The 10,795-nt window shown below is 40.7% G+C and overlaps 1 protein-coding gene across 3 annotated transcripts in view; it reads right to left on the reverse strand.

The window, feature by feature from the left end:
* The window catches only part of FBXL20 (F-box and leucine rich repeat protein 20), a 66,174-nt gene that overhangs the window by 5,500 nt on the left and 49,879 nt on the right, over positions 1-10,795 (reverse strand). For all 3 annotated transcript variants that reach the window (XM_014590693.1, XM_014590694.1, XM_006155882.1), the window contains 3 exons: positions 9,258-9,388; positions 6,941-7,001; positions 2,712-2,756 (listed from right to left, as the gene is read on the reverse strand). In XM_014590693.1, coding sequence (XP_014446179.1) covers positions 2,712-2,756; positions 6,941-7,001; positions 9,258-9,388 — 237 coding nt within the window. The remainder of the gene's footprint in view (positions 1-2,711; positions 2,757-6,940; positions 7,002-9,257; positions 9,389-10,795) is intronic.

Below are 10,795 nucleotides of genomic sequence, written 5' to 3' on the forward strand. Positions count from 1 at the left end.
AATGGAGGAGAAGGGATTGCGGCATGGCTATCTCCCCCAGGGGGTGATTTCTCGCTTTCTATCTCTCTCTGTATTTCTGGCAAGCACACGCATCCTATGGCAAACCCCCTCCCCCAGAAAAAAAGAAAGTTTTTTTTTTTGCTATAGGGCATGTGCGTTCCCCAGAATGACAGAAACAGAAAGAAAGTGAGCCCATGAAAATGGCCATGCTACATTTCCTTTTCCACCATTCTCCTTGTGGGACCTTGGGCACACATGCACATGTGCCTGGTGTGAGTTTACACCTCCTGGTCTGGGAGTCGAACCATGGTTGACTACGTGGGAGTCCAGCAATGTAACCATTACGCCATCTGCTGGTCCCAGAAGATAAGTGTTCTTTAAAAAAAATACATGATGGGGCATCCTCAAATTTCTAGACGTATGTTTGACCTATTTTTTAATAAGGCATGCCACAACTCAGGACTGGGAATTTGAGTGTCAGTTATTCTCCCAAGGGTGACAGATAGGCACTGCTAGAATCTTTTTTTTTTTGAGAGATTTTTCGCTAGAGGGCGTGTGTGCTCGTCAGAAAGACAGAGAGAGACAGAGAGATAGAAAGCGAGAAATCACCCCCCAGGGGGGATGGCCACGCCGCAATCCCTTCTCCTCCACTCTCCTCTCGGGATCTTGGGCACGCCCGCACACACACCGAGGTGAGCTTAAGCCACCGGGTCCGGGACGCGAACTGCAGTCGACTATGTGGGAGTCCAGTGACATAGCCATTACGCTAACTGCTGGTCCCGGCACTGCTAGAATCTGGATTAACTATGAATGTTCAGGGAGAAAGAAAAGTCTTTATAGTTCTCACAGGACTGAAAGTTTTTTCAGTTTCAAATTCTTCTCCAACTCTGAGATTATTATCTTTTTTAACAGATAGCTTCAGAGAAGCTAAGAAATGGTGGGGTGAGGCAGACAGTCACGTCTATTCAAAAGGACTAACACTGCAAAGGACACAGAGGAAGAGACAAATGGATATACAGTTTTGTTTAGTAAGAACCAACAGCAGTGTCCAGACTTTTTTTTTAAAAAAAAAAAAAGGATTTCTTTAAAAATTAATTTTATTTATTCATTCATTTCTTTTTTAATCTGACCAGAGAGAGATGCAGAGAGAGAGGGAAAGGGAGGAAGGCCACCAGGTCCGAACTGTGGTCAGCCATGTGGGAGTGTCCAGTGCCTTAACTACCATGCCACCCGCTGGCCCCAGACAAGTAATTCTTTTAAAAAGTGGCTTTTATAGTTAAAGAGTCCTTTTTTACTTTTACCATTAAAAAATTCATCGCTTGGGACCAGGAGCTGGTGTAATGGTTATGGACTTCCACATAACTGATCATGGTTAGAGTCCCAGACCTGGTGGCTTGAAACACACGATGGGCACGTGTGCATACATGCTCAAAATCCTGAAAGGAGATTGGTGGAGAAGGGACTGCGGCATGGCCATCCCCCCTGGGAGATGATTTCTTGCTTTCTATCTGTCTCTCCCAGAAGCGCACACACCCTGTAGCAAAAATCTCTCTAAAGAAAAGAAAAATGTAATAAATTACTGACAAGGAGGCAATCTGCCCTAAGGACAGAGTTTCCTACAGAGTCAGATCTCCAGAGTTAATGATAGAAGAGACCCAGGGTTAAGCTAAAGAAGGGCAGTGCTATAGCTCATTGTAATGGAGCTTTATTTACTTGCTGGTATTATAATTCTGTAAATGTAAGAAAATATTTTTTAAATGATTATTTTATTTAAATTTATTTATTATTATTATTTTAATATTTCCAGAGAGAGAGAGACGCACACACAGAGACAGAGGTAAAGTGAGAAAGCAAGCCTCCAGGTCCAGGACTCGAACCACAGTTGGCCCCATGGAAGTCTGGCGCCCTTAACCACCACACCACCTTCTTGTCCCAAGTTTAAAAAAAAAACATTTTTTTTTATCTCTCTCTCTCTTGTTTTTTAGAATTATTTTATTTAACTTTATTTATTTATTTATTTTAATTTGATCAGAGAGGGATGGGGTGGGGGAACGAGAAAGAGGGAAAGCAAGCTGCCAGGTCTAGGATTCAAACCACAGTTGGCCATGTGGGAGTCCAGCACCCTTAACCACTATGCCACCTGCTAGCCTCCCAAGAAAATATTTTAATAGCTTTATAGCCTGAATGTTTGGGCCTCCTTTCTATCTAATGGTAGTCTGATTGAAGACATATGTTTTCAGAGTGCTTTAACACCATGAACATCTGTGCCTGGTATGCCTGAGACACCTTAATAGATGGACAACTGGCAGAGCTACCAGGCACCATGGTGTCACATACTAGAGTAGGAAATTAGCATTTCTTTTTTCACCTTTTTTTTTTGGAGAGGTTTTTGCCATAGAGCGCGTGCGCTCGCCAGACAGACAGAGACAGAGAGACAAAAACAAGAAATCACCCCCCCCCCCCGGGGGGGGATGGCCACGCTGCAATCCCTTCTCCTCCATTCTCCTCTCAGGATCTTGGGCACGCACGCATACGTGCCCGGTGTGAGTTTTAAGCCACCGGGTCTGGGACGCGAACCGCAGTCGACTACATGCGAGTCCAGCGACAGTCATTATGGTAACTGCTGGTCCCCAAAACTGGCATTTCTAATGTACATGTGCTATGTAAGTTTCTCTCACATTGTACTGCTGAGTAAAAATGCACTTTCTTACCTGAACACACTCTTCCAGATCCATCTTTTCAAGCTCATGACAATTCTACAAAATAGAAAACCAAACATTATAGTCTGAACATTAAAACATGGGAAAACTTAAACAAATTTAAAAATATTTATTTATTTTATTTATTATTATTTTTAAATTTGACCAGAGAGAGACAAAGAGAAAAAGAGGGAAAGTGAGAAAGCAAGCTGCCAGGTCTGGGACTTGAAATATAGATAGCCATTTGGGAATCCAGTGTCTTAACCGATATATCACCTGCTTCCCCTCCAATTTTTTAAAAAGATAATTATTTATTTTATTTTATTTATGAGTAATATTTTAAAATTTGATCAGAGACAGACAGAAGGAGAGAAGGAGGAAAAGTGAAAAAGCAAGCTGCCAGGTCCAGGCTTTGAATTGTGGTTGGCCATATAGGAGTCCAGTGCCTTAACCACCACACAGCCTGCTGGTCCCTACTCCCCCAATTTTTAAAAATGTGCTATTAGGCATATTCACTGCCCAGAGAGATGAAGAGGAGGAAAGTGAGAGCAAGCCCCAAAGGGGCATGGCGAGGGCTCAATTCTTTCTCCTCCTCTTTCTTTTTTTTTTTTTTTTTTTTAAGGTTTTTGCCATAGGGTGTATACACTTACCAAAGAGAGAGGCAGTGAGAGAGCCACCCCCTAGGGGGATGGCCACTCCACAGTGACTTCTCCTCCATTCTCTCCATTCTCTTTCTGGGATTTTGGGCATACACACACACCTGGCATGATTTTTAATCCTCCAGACCTGGGACTCTAACCACAGTCAGCCATCTGGGAGTCCAGTGCCTTAACTACTATACCACCTGCTGGCCCCATGGCTGGCATGCTTTTCAAGTCACTGGGTATAGGATTGGAACCGCACAGTTGGCTAGGTGGGCCCCTTAATCACTATGCCATCTGGTTGGCCCAAGTTAGTGTCATTTTAATGTCACTTTCCATCTTATCCAATTAACTTTCTTTTTTAAGAATTATTATTATTATTATTTTTGGAGGGGTTTTTGCCATAGGGTGCGTGCGCTTGCCAGACAGACAGAGACAGACAGAGAGACAGAAAGCGAGAAATCACCCCCCAGGGGGGATGGCCATGCTGGAATCCCTTCTCCTCCATTCTCCTCTCGGGATCTTGGGCATGGACGCACGCACACATGCCCGGCTTGAGTTTAAGCCACCGGGTCCAGGATGTGAACTGCGGTCGACTACGTGGGAGTCCAGCGACATAGCCATTATGCTAACTGCTGGTCCCAAGAATTATTTTTATTTAATATTATTTTTTAAACTCAATCAGGGAGAGAGAGAGAAAGGGAAAGTGAGAAAGCAAGCCACCAGGTCCAGGACTTGAATCACAGTCAGCCATGTGGGAGTCCAGCACCTTAACCACGACACCACCTGCCAGCCCCTTAATTACATTTTTAAGACGTTTTTGCCTTAGGGCACGTGGACTCTCCAGAGATAGAGACAGCGAGAAGGAAATTGAGAAGTCACCCCCACAGGGGAGATGGCCATGCCACTATCCCTTTTCCTCCATTTTTCTCATGGAATCTTGGACACGCATGCACATGTGCCCGATGTGAGTTTGAAGCCACCACATTCGTGATCCAAACTGTGGTTGGCCACGAGGGAGTTCAGAGATATAACCGCTACGCTATCTGCTGGCCCCCATATTTTGAAAGATTTTGAGCATAGTAAAATTTCTCAGTTATTCCACACTGAAAGTTTCTAACACCTTACAAAGCTAAGGAAAGAAATTTCCTGATAAATAATAATAAATAATAACAAACAATAATTCAGCTAATAAATCAATTCTCTCAACTGTAAATAATTCAATTGTTCCTTTGGGAAACAGAAAGCAAGCTTACATGCTCCTTTATTTATGCTATATGTTAGTCCCTACCCATCAAGTTACCTGAAAGTAAATAATCCTCTGTGTTTCTTAACAGTGGTCAAAGTCAGTATAATTTAATTAAATTATTTTTTCTTTTGAGAGGTTTTTGCTATTGGGCATGTGTGCTCACCAGAAAGATGGAGAGAGACAGAAAGACAGAAAGTGAGAAATCACCCCCCAGGAGGGATGGCCATGCTGCAATCCCTTCTCCTCCATTCTCCTCTTGGGCTCTTGGGCATACACGCACAAGCACCCAGCGTGAGTTTAAGCCACTGGGTCCGGGACTCGAACCACGGTTGACTACATGTCCAGTGACATAGCCATTATGCCAACTGCTGGTCTGAATTTTATTTAATTTTTAAAATAATTATTTTATTTAACTTTATTTATTATTATTTTCCAACTTGACCAGAGAGAGGGAAAGTAAGAAAGCAAGTCATCAGGTCCCAGACTCAACCACAGTCAGCCATGTGGGAGTCTAGCACCTTTAACCACCAGGCCGCCTGCTGGCCCCAAACTTACTATAGTTTTAGACACTGTTATTATATAGTAATTTATAAACCACTCCAAGTATTAAAATTTTCGAGAGCAAACAAAAAGAAATCTCTTAAAATCTCAAACCAGGCTTGGATGGGCTAACAGGTGGCGTGGAAGCTAAGTAGGCTAGATCCCATATGGCCGACTGCATCGTTTAAGTACTAGACTCAGAGGCTTGAAAAACATGTTGGGTGCTTGTGTGTACAAGCCCAAAATCCCAAGAGAGGAATGAAGGAGAAGGGGCAGGTCATTCCCCATGGGAGGGGTGATTTTTACTTTCTCCCTTTTTCTTTCTAGCAGGCATATGTATTCTATAGCGAACAAAACAAAACAAAACAAAGCAAAACAAAATAAAATAAAACCAGGCTTGAGCCAGTCAGCGGCATGGTGGTTAAGGCAATTGCGTAGCCCATTGTATAGTTTAAATCCTGGACTCAACAGCTTGAAAAACGTGTGTATGTGTGTGTACACGTGCATATGTGCATACCCACACTATCAAAAGGAGGGAGAAGCAAAGGAAGATTGTGGTGTGACTATCCCTTGTGGGGAAGATTGTGGTGTGACTATCCCTTGTGGGGGGATGCTTTCTCACTGTCCCTCCTTTCTTTCTCTGGTGAGCACACGTGTTCTCTTGCAAATTAAAAAAAATAGGTGGCATGGTGGTTAAAGGTGCTGGATTCCCACATGGTTGACCACAGTTCAAGTCTCAGACTTGGCAGCTTGCTTTCTCAGTTTCCCTTTCTTTCTCTCTGGTCAAATTAAAAAATAAGAATAAAAAATGGAATTAAATAAATACTTACAACAAACAAAAAACCAAAACACCAGGCTTATATATTTCTTTCAACATTAACCTCACATACCAGTCACATATCAAATAACCAAGTAAGCTTTTATTACAAAGCCAGAACGCCCCTCCACAGCTTATTTTCTATTTTATTTTTTCTTAATTGCCAGAGGGCCTACGTACTCACCAGAGACAGTGAAAAAGAGACACACAGAGAGAGAAAGAGGGAAAGTTCCCCAATGGGGCCTGGTTACACTGCAATCCCTGCTCCTCCATCCTGTTGGGATTTGGGGCACATATATACACACATGTACCCAGAATGTTTTTCATGCCACCGGGGCCAGGAACTGGGTAGCAGTTTGCCAGGTGGGATCTAGCTTCCTTAACCATCAGGCCACAGGGCATTAGTTGAATTTATTTTCTAATGAAATTGTGGAGATCCAAGTCTCAAGAGGAGTGTCATGCTCTTCAGTGCATGTTTGCGTTTCCAGAGCAGTTTGTACTCTGATTGGCATCAGCAGGTCTGCAGCTGTGGCATGAGAATGCTCAGTAACACTAGCCACAGATGATTCTCTGGTCTCACACCCCAAATCTGCTGTCATTCTATAATTTCCTTGTTATTTGTTCTTCTGAAATAAAAATCCCAAACAAGGGGCCAGCAAGTGGTGTAGTTGTTAAGGTGCTGGACTCCCATGTGATCAACCGCTGTTCAAGTCCCAAACCTAGTGGCATGAAAATCATGCCAGATGCATGTACTTGTGTGCCTAAAAGTCCAAAAGAAGGGAGGAGAAGGGACTGCGGCGTGGCCAGCCTCCCTGGTATGTGATTTCTCACTCTCTCTGTCTCTCCCGTGAGCACATGTGCCTATAGCAAACATTTCTCCAAAAACAAAAACAAAAACAAAAAAATCACCCCAAACCAAACCAAACCAAACCAAAAAAAAACCCAAACAAAAATCTCTGGAAATAAACCTATGGAACCTGGACAAAAGACTTACCCTGGCCAGAGTGGTAAAGCCCACATCTGTTAGTTGAGAACATCTTGCCACTTCTAATATTCTGTTAAAAAAACAAAATAAAAGTCAAGTTCTTGGTCATTGAAAGCTATAGTTATCAAAATAGCAAGAATTTAAGAAAGCAATCTCCTATTCCCTAAAGAGTTTATAATATAGAATGACATTAACAGCTAAGCAAGTCTGTATACAGATCTCGCCATTCATTTTCTTGGAGTCATCATAAAGTGGTTCCATAAATACCACATTTCTGGGTGATGCAATCATAGAACACAGAAGAATATAAATGAAGTTTGTAGTTAATGCCAAAATGCATGAAATGCATTAAAAGCCTTCTTGATGGCATACTGCTTACCCCCAGAGGGCAGCCTGCTCCTAGAAAACAAAGGAAATGGAGATAAATACTCTATTTCAGTTAATCTATTGCGGAAGTAAATTATTTTCTTTCCCTTTTTTACATGTAGGTTACCTCAGATTTAAACAGATTTTTAAAATGCAATGATGGGACTAATTACAGATCTGTCCCAAATATGAAATTCCATACTTAAGAAAGCTTCCTGCTTCTCCCACAGGTGAGCAGGGAGGCCCCGAGGAGAGGGAAACTGAGCTGGTAGCCACTCTCCTATTCCGGCAACTGCTAAATACCAACCACAGGACTGGGGAATTAAGCACTGCTTTCTATGAAGTGCAATGACTTCTGTATAATATACCAAAGAACATTACATGTTTACTTACAAATAATTTACCACTGAAGTTGAATAAAAAGAAAGTTCCAGTACAGGAAATTATTATTAACTGGAAATCAATTAGAAATGAAAGCTGTATCTCACGGCAGAGCACCGGGGGAGCATGAGCTCAATGAAATACGACGTTTGAGGAACACATTTGAGAACCTTTGCATTCTAACAACAGAATGACCATACAAGAGAATAGAGCTAAAGGCTCCTATTTTTAAAACAGAAAAGGATAACACGTGATATTTCTACAGTGAGGTTCTGATTACCTCCCTGGCTCCTGAGAAATATTCTACCTAGTGTTCTGATCACCAATTTTAACAAGTCTATGATTTATTAACAAATTTGATACTGTAGGCAACATTTTTTCAATAATTATGGTTAGGCTCATGGCAAAGTGATCATTAAACAAGTTTTGAAAAAGTTTTATTGCTTTACAATTATTATATGTAAGAAAAGTAGTTTCATGGTCTCTGAAGCCAGACTGAGTTTGACTCCTTGCTCCTGCACTCATCAGCTGTGAGACCTTGTGTGACATTAACAGCTAAGCAAGTTTCTGTGCTTCAAGTTTCCTGATCTGTAATACGGAGATAATAACAGGGTTAAGTGACTAGATGAGTTAGTGTCTGTAAAGCACCTAAAATGACAGTTCACTCAGAGGATTTGCTAAGTCTTGTTTTAAAAAAATAAAAAGGCATATAGGGATTGTGCCTATTCATCACATAATAGTGTGCTCTTACAATAATCAATATGGGTTTGATAATTTGTTCATACTAACAAAGCTTTTTTTTTTTTTTAAACAAAGTATTCTTTATACTCAGTCAATCCCATATTCAAGCAGAGAGGAGGAGCCATAAAAAGTCTGTTCTAAAAGACTACCAGCACAATAGAAGTCTCTGGTAGAGCTGTTTATTTAAAATACTCCCTGCTATCTACCTGGCATCATTACTCTGATATAAATAACCTCAGGATAGGCCTTTAAAAACTTCTTTGAAAAAAGAATTATGTTGCAAGCATTAGTAAGAAACAAAATGGGTTTGATAAATTGTTTATACTAAAAAAACTTTTTTTTTTTTTTTAAACAAAGTATTCTTAATACTCAGTCAATCCCATATTCAAGCAGAGAGGAGGAGCCATAAAAAGTCTGTTCTAAAAGACTACCAGCACAATAGAAGTCTCTGGTAGAGCTGTTTATTTAAAATACTCCCTGCTATCTACCTGGCATCATTACTCTGATATAAATAACCTCAGGATAGGCCTTTAAAAACTTCTTTGAAAAAAGAATTATGTTGCAAGCATTAGTAAGAGAAAATTCCTTTGTTCTCCTCAATTAAAGAAATGCTGACTTTTTTCCTAGTATGAACAGCAAGCAGTAAAATGTGGGGACAGTTATCCCTTGGTTTCTGCCAACTACATGTAACTGAATGAGGTATGAAGCAAGAAGCTGGGCATTTAAAGAAAAATAGCTTTGCAGTGTCTACCTTAAAATTTCAAGAAATAACTAGGGGTGAAGGAGGCTTTTGTTACTTTATCTTGAGTTTTTTTAAAGCTAAACAAGAAATGTTTACCTAAGCCGTGGGCAGTTCTGACCTAGAGCATTCAGGATGGCATCTGTGATGTTGGAGCAGCCAGAGGCACAGAGGGACTGTAACTTATGGCACCCTCTGCATATAGTAATGAGACCTTCATCTGTGATTTGCTAAAAAAAGAAAAGAAAAAAAAAAAAAGAAAAAAAAGAGCAAAAAAAATCCATAGGTATTAGTAATTTAGCAGAAGAAAAAGAAGGAAAAATTGATACCTCTGTGAAAATAAACACTCCCCCAAAAAAATCAAGGCAGGTTTAATATTAATCAGGTAAGATCTAAAAGCAAGTGATCATATCATATTTTGTTACTTCCTTTCTGTTCCTTTTTTTTTTTTTTTTAATTTGCTATACCACTTGTGCACTCACTGGAGAGAGAGAGAAAGCCCTCCTCTCTCGCCCCAGAGAGGATAGCCACACTGCAACCCCTTTACATTGTCCTCTGGGATTTGGGGCAGAAAAAGCACATGTGTTCAGCATGTTTTACAGGCCCCCTGTTTAGGACTCAAACTGCAATTGGCCATGTGAATTCAGTGCTTTAGCCACCACACAACTGGCCAGCCCTCTAGTTCCTTTTTAATTTAGTTTGCAAGATAATCTATGTCCACTTTTGTTGTAAAAGTAGGAAGTTAAAATAGGATTCTATTTTTTTTTTTTTAATTGCCAGAGGGTACATGTGATCACACTGCAATCCCTTCCATACTGCTAAGATTTGGAGCAAACATGTGCATGTGCCCAGCATGTTTTTCAGGCTGTCAGGGCTGAGACCTAAAACAAGGTCAGCCATGTGGGATCTGGCTCCCTTTAACCACTAGGCTACAGGGTGGCCTTTTAGTTCAGTATTTTTAACTTTTTAAAATAATTATTTAATTTAATTATTTAATTTCTTTAAATTTGATCAGAGAGGGACAGAATAAAAGAGAGAGAGAGAGAAAGTGAGAAAGCAAAGCCGCTAGGTCTGGGACTTGAACTGCAGTCAGCCATGTGGGAGTCCTGTGCCCTAAACCATCATGCCACCTGCCAGCCCCAGGTCAATATTTTTTAAATAAAAAAGGATACATATTCAAAAATGTTACATTAAAAATGTTAAATAAATACTTTAACATGGTAGATACTATCACAGTATGTCAATCTGTCCTGCCAGATTCACTAATTTATTTATTTATTTATTTATTTTTGGCTATAGGGTGCATGCACTTGCCAGAGAAAGGGAGGAAGGGAGGGAGTAGAGGGGAAAAAGAGAAAGAGAAAAAGTGAGAAATTACCCCACAGGGGATGACCAGACCGTAATCCCTTCTCCACTCTCCTCTCAGGATTTTGGGTGCACATGCACAAGCTCTTGGCATGACTCTCAAGCCGTCAGGTCCAGGACTCAAATTGCGAAGCTGGTCATATGGGATCTAGTAGCCTTAATCTCCATGTTACCTACTGGCCTCAGATTCACTAATTTAAAATAAATTTATTGTTATTATTTTGATTTGTTATAGAGTATATGCACTATAACAAATACATACAGAGAGGGAA

This window comes from Tupaia chinensis, unplaced genomic scaffold, assembly GCF_000334495.1.
Source record: "Tupaia chinensis unplaced genomic scaffold, TupChi_1.0 Scaffold000477_1, whole genome shotgun sequence".
Lineage (NCBI taxonomy): Eukaryota > Metazoa > Chordata > Mammalia > Scandentia > Tupaiidae > Tupaia > Tupaia belangeri.